The 20,542-nt window shown below is 42.9% G+C and overlaps 1 protein-coding gene across 1 annotated transcript in view; it reads left to right on the top strand.

The window, feature by feature from the left end:
• The window catches only part of LOC138505094 (uncharacterized), a 717,078-nt gene that overhangs the window by 390,507 nt on the left and 306,029 nt on the right, over nt 1-20,542 (top strand). Inside the window, exons 33-35 of the mRNA XM_069625408.1 lie at nt 4,094-4,360; nt 9,203-9,466; nt 18,238-18,504. Coding sequence (XP_069481509.1) covers nt 4,094-4,360; nt 9,203-9,466; nt 18,238-18,504 — 798 coding nt within the window. The remainder of the gene's footprint in view (nt 1-4,093; nt 4,361-9,202; nt 9,467-18,237; nt 18,505-20,542) is intronic.

The raw sequence follows: 20,542 nt of genomic DNA, 5'->3' as shown, positions 1-20,542 counted from the left end.
TTCAGCTATCCCTCCGCAAATACCTCCCCTCTCGAGCTCTTCGCTCCTCTACCTCTAACTCCCTCAGAGTCAGTCGTTTTTTAGAGAAACGAGCTGGGGATAGATCTCTGTCTTCGGCTAGGGCCTCCCTCTGGCCTCCCTCTGGAACAGCCTCCCTGCCTCCCTGCTTCTCTAAAACTTGAGGGGAACCATCTCTGGTTCCGGAAGCACCTCAAGACCTTCCTCTTTTCTACTGCCTTTGCTCCCCCTCTCCCCTGCTGATCTGTTCCCTCTTGGCACCGTGCACCTGGCCAATCTCTTTCCTCCGGGCCCAGGTACCTGCTCACCAATCCACCCTACCGCACTGCCTCCGGCCCACCCCTTGCACTGGGGTCTGTATCTGTAACCATATATTATCAGACCTACCCTGTCTGCTGCCTTAAACCTAGCACTTGCAAATTGCTGGCTGCACTACCACTGTTTATTGCCTTTATTATTAATTTATTGTTATTTATCTGTTTCCCCTCTGCTTCCCACTTTCCACTTCTCTCCCCTTCCATGCACTTTTCCCCTCCCCTCTCCCATGCACTTGCGCGTTCTCAATGTCACTGGGCCTAGTAAGATCGCTGTTTTGTTCTCCCCTGTTCCCCTCCCTTGCCTTGTCGCTCTCTGAAACACTTGTGTACGAGTGTGATATAAATATAATATCAATATCAATATGCCATTTCTGTGAGTAACTCCCTAAATCATTCCCCATGGTGGCATACATGGGACTATCAGATGTGAAGAACAGTATAAAAACAACAGACTTGGCTGAAGAAGAAACTCAATTATACTGTTACAAACAAGAAAGAGAGTATGTCTCTTAAATAGAAACCACCATTTAACTGAGACAAAGAGGCTGAAAGGAGAGCGCACGCTGATGGAAAATGAAGCGCAGAGGTGCATACGCAAACAGGTGAAGTCCTCTGGCAGCGTAACACATGAGAGAGGCGGAGTGAATTAGAAAAACACAGAGCTTGCAACTTTCGGACCAGCTCTGAGAGCGAGAACAAGACGCTGGACACCAAGCGTCGATAAGGAGAGAGAAACCAAGGAGACGGGAACTCCAATCAAGGGGGTGGCTTGACCACAAAGACTTTGTGGTGGGCAGTGTACCCATACAACAATGCAAAAAAACGCAAAGCTGCAAAATCAACGAACCGTCCAGATACCCGCAGGCTTACCAGGTCGCACAGAGAGATAGGCCCCAGAGCGGGACACTGGAGAAGACGAGAAGGTTACGAATGTAAACGACAGAAGTGAACCCGAGCGAATCCAGACCCCGGAGATGTTCCCCCACATATTGCAAGGTAACAGGGAGAACGGGAGAAACGGAAGACCGGCGGGGAACTATTATGAAACAGGAGAACATCGTCTCAGTGGAATTGATGAGACAATGAAATTAAAGTCGAGGAAATTGAACTCTAATAATGTGAGATAGCGAATCACCATAAAAGCTGGAAAAGAGACCATTAAGATTGAGCCTCAAGTACCCTGGAAAGAGGGGAATGTACCACATATGTTAAGAGGCAGAGACTGTAAACCAGAAAGAGAATTTTATGAAGGGAAGACAAGTGAAGCCCATAAGAGAAAAGATACACAAACCAAGCCACCCCAAGAGAGGGGGAACATTGCATACCAAAAGTATATGTCACAACTAAGTAAGAATATACTACAGTAGTACAAAAGGCACTTCACTGTGGAGCAACCCATAAGCCAGAGAATGTATAGGGATTCCAGGAAAAACAATCACTAAGGAGGAGGGATGACAAAAATAACTTGTGAAAGAGTTACAAGAATGTACACAGAAAGTGACTAGAGACTTTTTTTTAAGTTAACCTACTAAAAAGAAGTCTGAAGCAAAGGAGAAAAATTGTGTGAAATGACAATCAGGATAAGGGAGACATTCTCCTGAACTTAATTTGTTAAACTAGTGGAAGGATCAGTTAGGATAAGTTCTTGGACAGCAGACTTGTTTTCAGTGTATGACTTCCTGATGATGAACGACCACCTTAATGTTTTATATAGCAAGGGAACACCCACATAGCAATTGGAAAAGTTAGGCCCTTTTTCAATAATTTAATAAAAAAACAAAGTGGCAATATCAAAATATTGTCTCCGTCTCTTTTCTGACCTGGCACAATATCTAAATTGATCATCAATATGGCTGGTTGTCTCTTGCAATAAAAATATGTCTTGGACTCCATTGGACTCGGAAATGGACATTTGATTCCAAATTATGTAACTGTGGCAGAGAGAGGGGCATCTGCACATATTTTATGTCATGGTGCCTTAATATCATTCCTAGCTGGCCGAGGATTAAGAACTAAGAGACCTGGTCCTCAGCATTGATGTCCAGCTCAACTGAAAGCTATTCTTCTTAAAGGATTCATCGTTTTACCAAATTCCTGTTCACTCATCTCAGATTGTGGAATCTGGCAAAAAAACTTGTTCCACGAAACCTGGAGTCCAAGTAACCTCTCCAGGGTGAAGACTGGATAATAGAGATGGGGAGACTGGCCACATGGAGCATGGGGAATCATGAGAACTTCAAGTGAATGTGTGACAAATTAAGGGATGCTTACGAGGACTGAATATTGGATGCAATCACTACTCTTTTTGTCCACCTTTTTATTTAATGTCCTCATATCCATACCAACTTCTTCCCTTTTGTTTCCTGCAATTGTGAGGGAAATATGTTAAGATTTGTTGATAATCATCATGTTGCCTTATCAACTCAATGCAACTTGCTCTTTGATGACTTTTCCGTTACGTTTTAGACGTTTTTGTAATGCTGTTGCTTCCGTGGTCTGTTAAGGATTATATGTTTATGCTAATGTCTTTAACTGTAGGTTATTATCTCCACATTTTTCTACCCCACTTCCAGACCAATAACAAGAGGAAATTTGCAGTTTTTCATTGAGCTTCAGGGGAATCCACTTTGGTCTCTCCGGAAGTTTTGGCCTACAACTAGGGCTGGCCAATATTGACCAAAAGTCACATCTCACTATGTTTGTTTGGGTAAATGCTCAGTTGTTAGCCGCCAACTACATGTGAGATGTCACAAACACTTTTATTTATAAGACACTGATCAAAATAAAGTGGAAATACAAGGTTACTCTTCCTGTTTCAGAATACACAGAGCTGTGTAAATATCAAAATGTAAATACAAAATGGTAGTTTATGTAATTATGTATAGATATGTATATAACTCGATGTTAATGATATTGTCTCATCCTATATCGATTCTGAAAGTGTATTAATATATTTCCAAAAGTTGATATATCGCCCAGCCCTACCTACAACTCCCATCTGCCCTTCGCCATATAGTCAAAGGCGAAGGATCATTGGAGCCATAACCCTACACCTCTAGAGAGTCACAGGCTGCTTACTCCTAATGTACCTAAGGAAAAATGTATTTGAAAAATCAATAATGGCTTTCTCTTTACATCTTGGACATGGAACATTGAAAAAGAGTCCACGAGACATACCCAAACTTTTTCCTTATTCCCCACTCACCTGCTCTCCTCAATGCCATCAGCTCATGTCTTTGAACCTGGCTCTGCCCTATTTACATCCCTCTGTAATCTCCATCGTTACTGCTACATTATTGATTGCCAATGTGTTGCATATGAAGTACTCCGATGCTCATGCAAAGAGGGGCAGGTCATATTGTTAAAGTGTATTAAATACGTATTTATTAAACATATTTATTACAGAGTTTGCACTGACAAAAAAAATGTGATTCCATATGTAGTTGTCTCAATAGCAGAGGTGTATCCTATATCCTACTGTTTACATCAGGAGTGTCCAACTCCAAGCCCCCAGGGCTGCAAACCTGGCCTTTTTCAGTATATCACTGATTAATATTCATAAGATAAATTAGCATGAATTTAGAAATATTGTATGCAAATTTATCTCATGAATATTTATGCGGGATAGCCCGACAATCTGACATGTTTTCCGGCCCTCATTGCCTGCAGTTGGACAACCCTGGTAAGCATAGCCAATTAATCGATTCACTTCCGTCTTTCATTTCATTTAATACATGACATATTTTCATGCTCCATAGATCCATCAATGCCAGAGTTCCTGAGCTTGAGGAATGTGCAGAAAAACAGAATCTCCCTTGATTGGACGCCTGCTGCAAATATGACTGGTGCAGATTTCATTTACAACATCACATACAGTAGTTCACAGGGGGCTTGGAGTGTCACAAACAGCACTGCCTATGCCACCCTTGTGAGACTGGTACCTGGGACAAACTACACAATACACATTGTGACAGTCGCTGCTGGTAATTATATCAGTTTGCCTGTTATCATATCTTCATACACAAGTAAGTTGAGTTTCTGTTTTTGTATACTGTGTTCATGAATGCCCTACACTGATTTACTTGTTCTCTGACATTGTACCAGCAAATATGAATTCAGTATTTCCAAAACCTATGGTGATCTTGTGAATTTATTTTCTTTATTAGCAATAAGCTAAACGTAATAGTGCAAGAGCTGTTCACTACGCCCACTGCTTCTCTACAATGGTAAATATAAGGCAGTTGTTAAAAGGAGCTATGATGATAACAGGACTGCCCCAGTTCATTTGCTACAGATGCTCACTGTGATTTTATGGGTGTTGCCATCAGCACCCCTCAATATTTCCAATGTGATGTCCTTTGCCTGACTCGCAATTATTGATGCTTTAAAGCTGAAACGAAAATGACAAAAATTAATATTTTCTGCTTTTTATTGAATAGTCTATACAATCCATGTGCACATGTTTTTGACGGAAAGATGCCATCATATGCCTCAATGTTTTGCAAATATTTAAATGTCAATGCCCCTTTGCCTGCAAAAATTGCTAAAACATACAAAAAGGAAGCTTTCACTACTGAGGTTTTTTCTCCAAATATGTGTCTGTGTAGTGGTACCAACGTGTGTTTTCTGGGAATATTTTCCTTAAACAAATTGTTACTTGGCTGTCTCCACTCTTAACCTAGAAACATTGAAATGGTTATTCATTACGTAAGAAAAGTCTAATCCTGAGCCATAATGTTAAGGATATCAGCTTTACTTCTTCAGCATAATTTGTTGCGAGAGTTGGCTGTGAAATAAATCTGAAATAATGCAGAAGCAATATCAAACAACTGTTTGATTTAAGGCATAAAACGGCCCCATATCATTGCTGCTCTCTGTGATCCAAGAAGAAAAAAATTCCTCTACACGAGAACTGAATACGACCAGATCCATCACAATGCAAAACATATATCAAAGATTACAACAAAATTGTAATATTCTGTATTAGTGCAAAAACAAGGGGGTTCTGGGAGTTTCTCTACTACCAGCCTATATCCGGGGTTAGAATCTCAACCAGAGTCTTTACCTCACCATCCTTTCACAGAAGAGAAATTTCCACTACATATCAGTCTTTTTCCTGCCGAAGGGCAGTCCAACACTGAAATTCCTGGCAATTCTCTTCTGAACAAGAGTACCACCAGCAATCCCAGACACGTGTTTCGGCCTGGTTGGGCCTCGTCAGTGAGGTGGAGCTGTGCCTCTCTAAGAACAGTTAGCAAGGGTTCCACGTCTGGATCACCCTAGTAACTTAGGGTGAAAACCCCAAGCTGCTTAATATGCAAAAACAAGGGGGTTCTGGGAGTTTCTCTATTACTGTTCTATTTCCCGGGTTAGAGTCTCAACCAGAGTCTTTAGCTCACCATCCTTTCACAGAAGAGACATTTCCACTAAATATCAGTCTTTGTCCTGCCCAAGGACAGTCAGCACTGAAATGCCTGGCAATTCTCTTCTGAACAAGAGTACCAACAGAAACCCCAGACACGTGTTTCGGCCTGCTTGGGCCTCGTCAGTGAGGTGGAGCTGTGCCTCTCTAAGAACAGTGAGCAAGGGTTCCACGTCTGGATTACCCTAGTAAGGAGGTTCTGGGAGTTTCTCTACTACCGGCCTATATCCCGGGTTAGAGTCTCATCCAGAGTCTTTAGCTCACCATCCTTTCACAGAAGAGAATTCTGGGCAGGACAAAGACTGATGTGTAGTGGAAATTTCTCTTCTGTGAAAGGATGGTGAGCTAAAGACTATGGTTGAGACTCTAACCTGGGATATATTGTCAGTAATAGAGAAACTCCCAGAAACCCCGTTGTTTTTGCAAATTCTGTATTACCAACTGCCAGGGGCATGGTCTTGGCCTCCCAGCCAATGAGTAGGCTCAGAAACGGGGCTTTGCGACATGGTAAAGCACCAGTTGTGAGCCTCCTCAGAGCTGTAGGCCACCATCTTCCTACTCCAAATAGTGATGTAAGTGCCCCTCCATCCCCCTCGTCCCCATTCCCCAAACCCCTCTCCTTATCCACACATTTCACCCCCTCCCATCCCCGTCCCTCTTACCTTCTGCTTCTATGTCCCTCGCCGGTGCTGCGAGCACTAGTGTTCCCGGAGTGTCCAGATGTATGAAAAGAGAGAAGGGACAACATGTAGTCCCTCCTCTCCTGATCCATGGCGTCCATATTTTTTTTGAATTTTTATTTTTTAGTTGCAAAAAGCTGTACATGTCCTTTCTCAACTTAAAAAAAGCAATATTAGCCTCACAAGGGTGGGGGGCATTACTGGACCTGGTGCTTAAGTGCAGAACAGTGATATTACTATTATGTGACCAATTCCATGAAACGCCATATTATGCTGAGATACTTTTAATTCTACTGCTACTGAAACAACACAGCTTCCAATTATGTTCCAGGGACCTTAAAGGTGCCATTTGTAAAATGTGCCCGCTGGTCAAGGATAAACACATAGAATTTCTATGTGGTAAAACATATGTTTACTTCGCCATTTCTTCAGATTTAAACCTACAATGTTCCTACAAGTGAATGTTCAATGTTGCTACAAGGGAATATACTTGTAACTAATTGAATGTTGGTAGCACAATCAGTCCTCTCCACAAAAATCATTTTAGGGTGATCAAGTATTGTTCGCTTCAGTAGACGTTCGCTGCACGTTGGCAAGAGAGGCCTCTAACCTGAATCTCAGACAGATTAGAGTCATGGACATTGATGATTCCAAAACTCTGCTTTTATGACAAAAAATGTCTGTGTCAATTCTGATACTAAAATCTGTTTTCTTTCAAAATAATTAGGGATTACGTTTGTTCTCCTTGCATATAATATTGATTATGTCTATTGACTGCGTTTACACATTGAGTGTTCACAATGAACACCCTTTTTCCTACACTCTCCTCCTCATCTAATTCCCTTTTTTGTCAAAGCATATTTTCTTCAGCATGCATTTGTTTGCTCACAAAACACATTGCACTTTATACTATATTGGTTCCGTAACTAAGTAACTCCAAGCAATACCATGTTGGCTTAGTTGATATGTAGGGGCCAAGTTGTGTGAGAACCTCCCTCAACTTTACAAATTCAAGCACTTCACACAAAAAATATAGAGCACCTTTTATGCCATGTTGCCCTGGCTACCCTATTAACGTTATAGATATAAAGGATGAGTTGTTTGTACTAATTGCTATAATGTTTCAAACTTTTCATCTAACTAAAGTGGCAGATCATTTTTTACACCATATTAATATGAAATGTATGAGTCTAATTGTTCGTGTACACTGCCCAACATTCACCATTATGACCCTTTACCAACAAATTACACACAATGACCCAGCCAAGGTGACAGTGGCCAACGTTTGCAAATGTGAATCACGCCGTCACTCCTGTTGTCTGTAAACTCTCTGGTCCCTCTAACATTATTTTATTTACTTGATTTTTGGATTGCACTGGCTCATAACAGGATTCTCATAATACATTGTGTTAATTACAGACACACTGGGAGAATTTGCCTCCCAGCATTTTGATGTATGGGTATCAATTCTCAGTGTGTTGGTTTGTGCACCCTGGAGAGGTTCATTTCTTCAATTTTTCAATAGCAACAAATACTTGTTGGTTTTGCTCGTTTTCATTCACTTCCTTGCACTTTTCTGCCCTTGAAGAGCTTGCTCACCATCTCATAGTTCTAGCACTCTGACATTACTATGCATGTGCATGCAGGTTTCAGCATAGAGATGGGCGGCGGCTCTCGCTCTCCACAAGGGATGGAGATTAATTGGATCTGATTCTTTCAATATATGTGCCTCCACTTAAGGTTTCAATTCTTAAGCACATAGTGATTCTTTCTCTATTTTCTGTTTACCAAAGACACCTCTATCTTTTTTTAAAGAAAGTGCTTTCACATTACCTACAATGAAATTCATGCAATATTGTTATTTATTTAAATTGATATTAGTTAATTCACTTGTGCCATCTATATCACTTTGCTATTTCAAAGTGCGCTGATGATCGCTAAACAATATCTATCAGAGTGAAACGCATACTGTCTCGGATTGAAAAATACAGCTACAAGAATGACATATTTTTGCCTATCACAAGGAAGGGAATACATATTTTATTTAACTGAATGGACTCATTGCCAGCACCTATCCTTGCTTTAGTTACAATCACTTGTAAGGTGCATTCACACATGTACCAGTGCTGCCATTATATTATATGCATCCAAAACGATATGGTTCTTGTATCAGCAGCCACTGCAGTTTAAAAGCATATACTCTTGTGTTATGTGTACATTTCATTGATGGCATCCAATATTCACTAAGATATAATCAAACATGCATTCCTTACCTCAGGCATTATAAAAATTGCTAGACAGCGTCAGCAATTTAGTTATTGACAGAAGAACAAAGCGTTCTTAATTTGTAGACATATACCCTCTAACACTTATGGCTATTCCTTCTTCTTTCAATCCAGACAGTATACAGAGCAATACCTAGCATAACAACCTGATCAACATGCACCACATGCACATGCCTATACATTGTTGGTCCAGTTATGCACCCCCTTGAACTGGTCAATCGGTCTCAAGTTGGTCTAACCTCAGGGGTATTCTGTTACCCATTTCTTCAACAGCTGGTGAGCTCGGGCAGGCCAAACTCCCTCTCTCGGATGCCAAACCAGGAGTGGCAGGAAGTGCCTGTGGGTACCCCGGGAGTTGCTAGGCATATCCTGGTGACCCTTAATGCAGTTATTGAGAAATCTGTGATATGTATTATGATTTGGGTCTCAATGCTTCAACAATTTAGAGTTTATTGAGACATCTGACCTTTTCCTCCTTAGGGCCTGAACGAATACCACCTGGGAATATTACTGTCATAAACAATAACTCAACAAGTTCCCTGCAGATCAGCTGGAACCAACCCCCTGGAATCGTGGAACTATACACTATCGCCATTCAAGGAGCTGTCAACCAAACCAACAAAAGCACAACTGCGCAGCCTGTTACTTTCACAAGCTTGCTCCCTGGAAGGGAATACACTGTCACAATCACAACAGCCAGCGGCCCTTACAACGAGATATCAGATCCATTGACCGGAGTAACAAGTAAGTGTATATGTTACAGTGTACAGATTTTTGTGGAAAGTGTCAAAACAGCCACAATACATAAAGACAGAAAATCATTTTTGACTTCATGGTGAATTTTACCTGCACGTTTATGAGGTTTAAGTAATAGGAGGTAGTTCCTCCAATGTACCTCCAAAATTAGGCAGTATTAAAACCTGCTAATTCCGCCAGTGGTAATACCGTGGAAAAATTGAGGTAACGGAATCACCTCCACTTTTTTCCTGCACTGCAAAACTCGTAATGAGGCCCATTGTCAGTACTGTTTGAAGTAAATATGTAAAATAGGAAGGATCCTCATTAGTAATGCCTCTACACCTTATTTCTTGTTTGTCCTTGATTAATTGCGCAATTTGATGTTAATGGTGATGATGTTTTAGATTAATATACTGAGCCAATGATTTTTGGTGGCCTAATGTTATGTTAGCATTTATTCATCACAGTCCTGCTGTTTGATAAGTGTGTTATTTACCATGCTTATTTTCCTGATATTAAAATGTGTATATTGCATGGGCCCTGTGGGCTTGCTTCATGAGCTCCTGCCTTTACACTTTTCATCTGGTGCATGTTCTTGATGCTCCTTCTTATGCCACTTGCATACACCAGAAACATGGGCAGCACTGGTAGTTCCAGGACCCACAACCTATGGGAAGATACAAGACAAATGACTCCTGGGAATCTGCATGCTGCTGCAGTGCAATGGGGCAATATAAAATGAATGAAGTAAAATCAGTATATCATACAAACAGCTCACTGAACTGTGCAAATCTGCCCTTAAAAGTAAAAGGGCTACAGCAATGGCCAATGCACACTCAAATGCATCTGTACAACCACAAACAATACAGGAGGGTTCTGGGTGGGGATGATCCTAGTGCGGAGACCACACAAGTGAGACAGTTGCAGCAAAAGGGGAACTCTTGGAAGGTTGTCAGTAGCTACTCTTAACATACCCATGAAGCCAGAATAAAGGGAGCCAAGAACATGCTCTAGTTCATGTAATATTGCTTTGTAAAATATTGGCTTCTCGACCCATTACTTGGAGTAGTCCAGGAGGTATGGGGCGTGACATCAATTGCTCCTGGAGACACATTTAATTGCAAAGGAGATGACTTAATAGAGATGGGAGTGGTGGGGGTTGAGTTCCACTACAATCAGTTGTATCCCTACCACATGGAGGGCAGAAACGGGTAGGAAATTATCCAGTCTCTAATTATTTGATTCTGCATCCTAATTTTGAAAAAAAATCAGTTTCTCTAGGTAACATATTTCTACACACAAACACTCCAAGGATATTCTATATAATATTATGGGATTTTCACAAATGCCCTTACTTGCTGGTAGGTAGGGACTTCAAACTACCATCTGAAAACCAATTGGACAGAATCCTAGCTGGTCAGACACCAGACACCAGGCATAAAGAAACTACAGGGTCTTGTAAGGCAGTTAGGCCTTGTGCACACATGGAAACTGGCACACCTGTCGGGAGGTGGCATGCTGTTCACTGCACTGCACCTGACAGCTCATTCCATATCAATTACCTTTGCCTATGAAGGAATTGAAAGGATGACATATCCAAAGTAGATATTGGCAACAGAAAACTATCCAGCCACACACTGGTGCTGACATAACTAAAGTGGATATTTTAAATGTACATTTTTCTGACCAAGCTCTCATCTAGGTCACAATTTAAGTGGATCTGAAAAAGTATAGAGCAACTAGGCGTTGACTTAATTTAGCTCTCTTCCTAAATTGCAATCTCGCAAACCAAAAGAAAAAAAGACCTCATATTTTCTTATATTACACAAAAGCAGCGCTGATTGTCTCTACTGTTGACCTGGTGGTGAAGGTCATCATTCAAATGACTTGGAAGTGCGGCGAGTGTGTTGGCCGTGTTGCAGACTCTTGAGCCGACCTGTGTGTCAGAGTCTTTTTTCAGTGCTCACTGTGTGGAGGAGGACCTTGCCTTATTTCAGCCCGGCTTGCAGCGGAGCGCAGCGGAGTGCGGCAAGTGTGTTGGTTGTGTTGCAGACTATTGAGCCGACCTGTCAGAGTAATTTTTCAGTGCTCACTGTGTGAAGGAGGACTTTGCCTTGTTTCATCCCGGCTTGCAGCGGAGCGCAGCCGAGTGTGGTGAGTATGTTGGCCGTTTTGCAGACTCTTGAGCCGACCTATGTGTCAGGGTCTTTTTTCAGTGCTTACTGTGTGGAGGAGGACCTTGCCTTATTTCAGCCCGGCTTTTAGCGGAGCACAGCGTAGTGCAGCAAGTGTGTTGGTTGTGTTGCAGACTCTTGAGCCGAGCTGTGTGACAAAGCCTTTTTTCAGTGTTCACTGTGTAGAGGAGGACCTTGCTTTATTTCAGCCCGGCTTGCAGCAGAGCGCAGCACAGTGTGTCGAGTGTGTTGGTCGTGTTGCAGACTCTTGAGCCGACCTGTTTGTCACAGCCTTTTTTCACTGCTCACTGTGTGGAGGACGACCTTTCCTTATTTCAGCCCAGCTTGCAGCAGATCACAGCAGAGTGCAGCGTGTAGGTTGGCCCTGTTAGCTTTGCTCCGTGCTCCTGCGATTTTTACCCTAATGGTTCCCGATGCTCCGGTTGTATGATCTAAAGAGGAACATTTAGAAAATCGAATCTCTACCATAATTCCTCTGGCTATAGTAAAAGCAGAAGTGAGCGGAAACACCGGAAGCACCAGAAGCACTGGAACTGGGGTGAGTCCTTCTCCCTATTTCAATACTCATTCCTACAAATTTTAAGGTGCTTTGTGATATTGACTGCCAGGCGATATGATATGATATGGCATTTATAATGCGCCTGTACACAAGTGTTTCAAGGCGCGACGAGGCAAGGGAGGGGGAACAGAGGGAAGACAGACAACGATCCTACTAGGCCAGGTGTCATTCAGATCGCGCAAGTGCACAGGAAGGGGGATGGGGAGAGTGCGAGGGGAAGAGGGAGGGGACAGTGCAGTAAAAGGATAATAGAATAAATAACAATAAGTGAAGTATGGCCAGCAGCAGGCAAGTGCAAGGGTAAAGGGTAAGTGCAGGCATCAAGTGTCAAGTGCTGGTAAGGGACTGTAGGGATACAGAAAAAACAGTCCCCAAGTGCAGGGTTGCAAGGAAGGCAGTGCTGGTGTGCAACTGGCGGGGGAGGAGACCTGGGCCCGAAATCAGAGGGTGGCCAGGTAGCCAGTGCACCCCTTAGGTGATAAGGACTCCCAGGACATCCTGTCCACCCTCTCCACCCCACCCATCCTCTCCCCTCTCCATCTGTGCTTGCTGACCCTCCTTTAGCCACCCCCCACCATCCTTCTCGTCCTTTCCTCTTTTCTCCCCTGACGAGGTCGCCAGACAAGCCTGATCTGTGAAAGCCTCATCAAAACAGGTTCATCCCTGTTCCTCTAAAACAATCAAGGACCATTGATACCCTCGCTCCGGCCCTTGCTGATTTTTGCAACCACTCATTTGCCTCAGGATCCTTCCCCTCCCCTCTGAAGCACTCCCTTGTGCATCCTCTTCTCAAGAAACCCACAGCTGATCCTTTTGTCCAGCTAACTATCGCCCAATTTCCATTACTCCCTTTCTGGGCAAACTCCTGGAAAAGTTGGCCATCTCTCAGCTTAACCTTCATTTCAATTCTGTTGGCTGTCTCCATGACCACCAGTCTGGCTTCAGAGCTGCCAGAAGCACGGTAACTGCACTTCTGAACATCCGTGAAGATCTGCTCTCCAACCTTGACTCTAACATTCCCTCTGTCCTCATCCTCCTTGATCTCTCTTCTGCCTTCGACACGGTCAACCATACCATCCTGCTCAACCGTCTCTGTGAAAACCTGGGTATTACTGATCAGGCTCTGGTCTGGCTGTCCTCTTTCCTCTCAGATCGACCCTCCCAGGTCCAACTTGGTTCCTTCCTTTCATCTATCTTCCTCTCTACCTGTGGTGTTCCCCAGGGGTCTAACCTCTTGCCCTGGCTTTTCAACCAATACATGGTAACGCTCGCCCACTGCATTGCTGCTTTCTGCTCAAATTTCCAGTGCTACGCTGATGACACTCAACTCATTTTCAGGCTGCCCTCTGCCACCTCCTCTCCCTCTCTCATCTCTGATGGCCTAACTGCCATTCAAGATTGGCGTGCCGCCAATGATCTTTGTCTGAATGCCAGCAAGACGGAGATCCTCCTCATCGGCACACCTTCACCATCCTTTCCCCTCACTCTCTGGCCGGCCTCACTTGGCCCTCCTCCTACCCTCACCTGCGAGGCTAAGAACCTCAGGGTCATCTTTGACTCCACCCTTTCCTTCTCCGCCCACATCTCTGAGGTCTCTAAAAAGTCAAATTTCCTACTGCACCTCCTCAGAGGTACTCTGCCTTTCCTCACCTTCCCGCAGAAGCTCATGGTATCCCAAGCTCTGGTTCTCTCTTTGTTGGACTATTGTAACAGCCTCTTTCTAAATCTACCTGCCTCTACTCTCCGCCCTCTACAACTAATCCAGAACAGGACTGTGAGACTTGTCCTTGGCCTCAAGCCCTGGGATCGTATCTCTCCAGCTCTGAAATCTCTCCATTGGCTCCCAGTGGATGCAAGGATTAAATTCAAAACCCTCTGCATTGTCCACAAGGCTTTCTGGGGCCTGGGTCCAAAATACCTTCAGCTATCCCTCCGCAAATACCTCCCCTCTCGAGCTCTTCGCTCCTCTACCTCTAACTCCCTCAGAGTCAGTCGTTTTTTAAAGAAACGAGCTGGGGATAGATCTCTGTCTTCGGCTGGGGCCTCCCTCTGGAACAGCCTCCCTGCTACTCTAAAACTTGAGGAGAACCATCTCTGGTTCCGGAAGCACCTCAAGACCTTCCTCTTTTCTACTGCCTTTGCTCCCCCTCTCCCCTGCTGATCTGTTCCCTCTTGGCGCCGTGCACCTGGCCACCCTCTGTCCTCCAGGCCCAGGTACCTGCTCACCTCTCCACCCTCCTGCACTGCCTCCGGGCCACCCCTTGCACTGGGGTCTGTATCTGTACCCATATAGCCCCCCCTTTTCTTCCTGCACTTATCAGACCTACCCTGTCTGCTGCCTTAAACCTAGCACTTGCAAATTGCTGGCTGCACTACCACTGTTTCTCGCCTTTATTATTAATTTATTGTTATTTATCTGTTTCTCCTCTGCTTCGCACTTTCCACTTCTCTCCCCTTCCATGCACTTTTCCCCTCCCCTCTCCCACGCACTTGCGCGTTCTCAATGTCACTGGGCCTAGTAAGATCGCTGTTTTGTTCTCCCCTGTTCCCCTCCCTTGCCGTGTCGCTCTCTGAAACACCTGTGTACCAGTATGATATAAATACAATATCAATATCAATATGCCATTTCTGTGAATAACTCCCTAAGTCATTCCCCATGGTGGCATACATGGGACTATCAGATGTGAAGAACAGTATAAAAACAACAGACTTGGCTGAAGAAGAAACTCAATTATACTGTTACAAACAAGAAAGAGAGTATGTCTCTTAAATAGAAACCACCATTTAACTGAGACAAAGAGGCTGAAAGGAGAGCACACGCTGATGCAAAATGAAGCGCAGAGATGCATACGCAAACAGGTGAAGTCCTCTGGCAGCATAACACATGAGAGAGGCGGAGTGAATTAGAAAAACACAGAGCTTGCAACTTTCGGACCAGCTCTGAGAGCGAGAACAAGACGCTGGACACCAAGCGTCGATAAGGAGAGAGAAACCAAGGAGACGGGAACTCCAATCAAGGGATTTGTGGTGAGCAGTGGGCAGTGTACCCATACAACAATGCAAAAAAAAAACGCAAAGCTGCAAAATCAACGAACCGTCCAGAACCGTCCAGATACCCGCAGGCTTACCAGGTCGCACAGAGAGATAGGCCCCAGAGCGGGACACTGGAGAAGACGAGAAGGTTACGAATGTAAACGACCGAAGTGAACCCGAGCGAATCCAGACCCCGGAGATGTTCCCCCACATATTGCAAGGTAACAGGGAGAACGGGAGAAACGGAAGACCGGCGGGGAACTATTATGAAACAGGAGAACATCGTCTCAGTGGAATTGATGAGACAATGAAATTAAAGTCGAGGAAATTGAACTCTAACAATGTGAGATAGCGAATCACCATAAAAGCTGGAAAAGAGACCATTAAGATTGAGCCTCAAGTACCCTGGAAAGAGGGGAATGTACCACATATGTTAAGAGGCAGAGACTGTAAACCAGAAAGAGAATTTTATGAAGGGAAGACAAGTGAAGCCCATAAGAGAAAAGATACACAAACCAAGCCACCCCAAGAGAGGGGGAACATTGCATACCAAAAGTATATGTCACAACTAAGTAAGAAAATACTACAGTAGTACAAAAGGCACTTCACTGTGGAGCAACCCATAAGCCAGAGAATGTATAGGGATTCCTGGAAAAACAATCACTAAGGAGGAGGGATAACAAAAATAACTTGTGAAAGAGTTACAAGAATGTACACAGAAAGTGACTAGAGACATTTTTTTAAGTTAACCTACTAAAAAGAAGTCTGAAGCAAAGGAGAAAAATTGTGTGAAATGACAATCAGGATAAGGGAGACATTCTCCGGAACTTAATTTGTTAGACTAGTGGAAGGATCAGTTAGGATAAGTTCTTGGACAGCAGACTTGTTTTCAGTGTATGACTTCCTGATGATGAACGACCACCTTAATGTTTTATATAGCAAGGGAACACCCACATAGCAATTGGAAAAGTTAGGCCCTTTTTCAATAATTTAATAAAAAAACAAAGTGGCAATATCAAAATATTGTCTCCGTCTCTTTTCTGACCTGGCACAATATCTAAATTGATCATCAATATGGCTGGTTGTCTCTTGCAATAAAAATATGTCTTGGACTCCATTGGACTCGGAAATGGACATTTGATTCCAAATTATGTAACTGTGGCAGAGAGAGGGGCATCTGCACATATTTTATGTCATGGTGCCTTAATATCATTCCTAGCTGGCCGAGGATTAAGAACTAAGAGACCTGGTCCTCAGCATTGATGTCCAGCTCAACTGAAAGCTATTCTTCTTAAAGGATTCATCGTTTTACCAAATTCCTGTTCACTCATCTCAGATTGTGGAATCTGGCAAAAAAACTTGTTCCACGAAACCTGGAGTCCAAGTAACCTCTCCAGGGTGAAGACTGGATAATAGAGATGGGGAGACTGGCCACATGGAGCATGGGAATCATGAGAACTTCAAGTGAATGTGTGACAAATTAAGGGATGCTTACGAGGACTGAATATTGGATGCAATCACTACTCTTTTTGTCCACCTTTTTATTTAATGTCCTCATATCCATACCAACTTCTTCCCTTTTGTTTCCTGCAATTGTGAGGGAAATATGTTAAGATTTGTTGATAACTATCATGTTGCCTTATCAACTCAATGCAACTTGCTCTTTGATGACTTTTCCGTTACGTTTTAGACGTTTTTGTAATGCTGTTGCTTCCGTGGTCTGTTAAGGATTATATGTTTATGCTAATGTCTTTAACTGTAGGTTATTACCTCCACATTTTTCTACCCCACTTCCAGACCAATAACAAGAGGAAATTTGCAGTTTTTCATTGAGCTTCAGGGGAATCCACTTTGGTCTCTCCGGATGTTTTGGCCTACAACTAGGGCTGGGCAATATTGACCAAAAGTCACATCTCATAATGTTTGTGTGGGTTAAATGCTCAGTTGTTAGCCGCCAACTACATGTGAGATGTCACAAACACTTTTATTTATAAGACACTGATCAAAATAAAGTGGAAATACAAGGTTACTCTTCCTGTTTCAGAATACACAGAGCTGTGTAAATATCAAAATGTAAATACAAAATGGTAGTTTATGTAATTATGTATAGATATGTATATAACTCGATGTTAATGATATTGTCTCATCCTATATCGATTCTGAAACTGTATTAATATATTTCCAAAAGTTGATATATCGCCCAGCCCTACCTACAACTCCCATCTGCCCTTCGCCATATAGTCAAAGGCACAGGATCATTGGAGCCATAACCCAACACCTCTAGAGAGTCACAGGCTGCTTACTCCTAATGTACCTAAGGAAAAATGTATTTGAAAAATCAATAATGGCTTTCTCTTTACATCTTGGACATGGAACATTGAAAAAGAGTCCACGAGACATACCCAAACTTTTTCCTTATTCCGCACTCACCTGCTCCCTCAATGCCATCAGCTCATGTCTTTGAACCTGGCTCTGCCCTATTTACATCCCTCTGTAATCTCCATCGTTACTGCTACATTATTGATTGCCAATGTGTTGCATATGAAGTACTCCGATGCCCATGCAAAGAGGGGCAGGTCATATTGTTAAAGTGTATTAAATACGTATTTATTAAACATATTTATTACAGAGTTTGCACTGACAAACTGACAAAAAAAATGTGATTCCATATGTAATTGTCTCAATAGCAGAGGTGTATCCTATATCCTACTGTTTACATCAGGAGTGTCCAACTCCAAGCCCCCAGGGCTGCAAACCTGGCCTTTTTCAGTATATCACTGATTAATATTCATAAGATAAATTAGCATGAATTTAGAAATATTGTATGCAAATTTATCTCATGAATATTTATGCGGGATAGCCCGACAATCTGACATGTTTTCCGGCCCTCATTGCCTGCAGTTGGACATCCCTGGTAAGCATAGTCAATTAATCGATTCACTTCCGTCTTTCATTTAATTTAATACATGACATATTTTCATGCTCCATAGATCCTTCAATGCCAGAGTTCCTGAGCTTGAGGAATGTGCAGAAAAACAGAATCTCCCTTGATTGGACACCTGCTGCAAATATGACTGGTGTAGATTTCATTTACAGCATCACATACAGTAGTTCACAGGGGGCTTGGAGTGTCACAAACAGCACTGCCTATGCCACCCTTGTGAGCCTGGTACCTGGGACAAACTACACAATACACATTGTGACAGTCGCTGCTGGTAATTATATCAGTTTGCCTGTTATCATATCTTCATACACAAGTAAGTTGAGTTTCTGTTTTTGTATACTGTGTTCATGAATTCCCTACACTGATTTACTTGTTCTCTGACATTGTACCAGCAAATATGAATTCAGTATTTCCAAGACCTATGGTGATCTTGTGAATTTATTTTCTTTATTAGCAATAAGCTAAACGTAATAGTCCAAGAGCTGTTCACTACGCCCACTGCTTCTCTACAATGGTAAATATAAGGCAGTTGTTAAAAGGAGCTATGATGATATCAGGACTGCCCCAGTTCTTTTGCTACAGATGCTCACTGTGATTTTATAGGTGTTGCCATCAGCACCCCTCAATATTCCCAATGTGATGTCCTTTGCCTGACTCGCAATTATTGATGCTTTAAAGCTGAAACAAAAATGACAAAAATTAATATTTTCTGCTTTTTATTGAATAGTCTGTACAATCCATGTGCACATGTTTTTGACGGAAAGATGCCATCATATGCCTCAATGTTTTGCAAATATTTAAATGTCAATGCCCCTTTGCCTGCATAAATTGCTAAAACATACAAAAAGGAAGCTTTCACTACTGAGGTTTTTTCTCCAAATATGTGTCTGTGTAGTGGTACCAAGGTGTGTTTTCTGGGAATATTTTCCTTAAACAAACTGTTACTTGGCTGTCTCCACTTTTAACCTAGAAACATTGAAATGGTTATTCATTACGTAAGAAAAGTCTAATCCTGAACCATAATGTTAAGGATATCAGCTTTACTTCTTCAGCATAATTTGTTGCGAGAGTTGGCTGTGAAATAAATATGAAATAATGCAGAAGCAATATCAAACAACTGTTTGATTTAAGGCACAAAACGGCCCCATATCATTGCTGCTCTCTGTGATCCGAGAAGAAATAATTCCTCTACACGAGAACTGAATACGACTAGATCCATCACAATATATAACATATATCAAAGATTACAACAAAATTGTAATATTCTGTATTAGTGCAAAAACAAGGGGGTTCTGGGAGTTTCTCTACTACCGGCCTATATCCGGGGTTAGAATCTCAACCAGAGTCTTTAGCTCACCATCCTTTCACAGAAGAGAAATTTCCACTACATATCAGTCTTTTTCCTGCCGAAGGGCAGTCCAAGACTGAAATGCCTGGCAATTCTCTTCTGAACAAAAGTACCACCAGCAATCCCAGACAAGTGTTTCAGCCTGGTTGGGCCTCGTCGGTGAGGTGGAGCTGTGCCTCTCTAAGAACAGTTAGCAAGGGTTCCACGTCTGGATCACCCTAGTAACTTAGGGTGAAAACCCCAAGCTACTTAATATGCAAAAACAAGGGGGTTCTGGGAGTTTCTCTATTACTGTTCTATTTCCCGGGTTAGAGTCTCAACCAGAGTCTTTAGCTCACCATCCTTTCACCGAAGAGACATTTCCACTAAATATCAGTCTTTGTCCTGCCCAAGGACAGTCAGCACTGAAATGCTTGGCAATTCTCTTCTGAACAAGAGTACCAACAGAAACCCCAGACACGTGTTTCGGCCTGCTTGTGCCTCGTCAGTGAGGTGGAGCTGTGCCTCTCTAAGAACAGTGAGCAAGGGTTCCACGTCTGGATTACCCTAGTAAGGAGGTTCTGGGAGTTTCTCTACTACCGGCCTATATCCCGGGTTAGAGTCTCAACCAGAGTCTTTAGCTCACCATCCTTTCACAGAAGAGAATTCTGGGCAGGACAAAGACTGATGTGTAGTGGACATTTCTCTTCTGTGAAAGGATGCTGAGCTAAAGACTCTGGTTGGGACTCTAACCTAGGATATAGGCCAGTAGTAGAGAAACTCCCAGAAACCCCCTTGTTTTTGCATATTAAGTAGCTTTTGGTTTTCACCCTACGTTACTAGGGTAATCCAGACTTGGAACCCTTGCTCATTGTTCTTATAGAGGCACAGCTCCACCTCACTGACAAGGCCCAACCAGGCCGAAACACGTGTCTGGGGTTGCTGTTGATACTCTTGTTCAGAAGAGAATTGCCAGGCATTTCGGTGCTGGACGGCCCTTGGGCAGGACAAAGACTGATGTGTA

Source organism: Ambystoma mexicanum, chromosome 11 (genome assembly GCF_040938575.1).
Source record: "Ambystoma mexicanum isolate Mex_15411 chromosome 11, UKY_AmexF1_1, whole genome shotgun sequence".
Classification (NCBI taxonomy): Eukaryota; Metazoa; Chordata; class Amphibia; order Caudata; family Ambystomatidae; genus Ambystoma; species Ambystoma mexicanum.
Note: the sequence above shows the minus strand (reverse complement) of the source record. Positions and strands in the feature narration are given on the sequence as shown.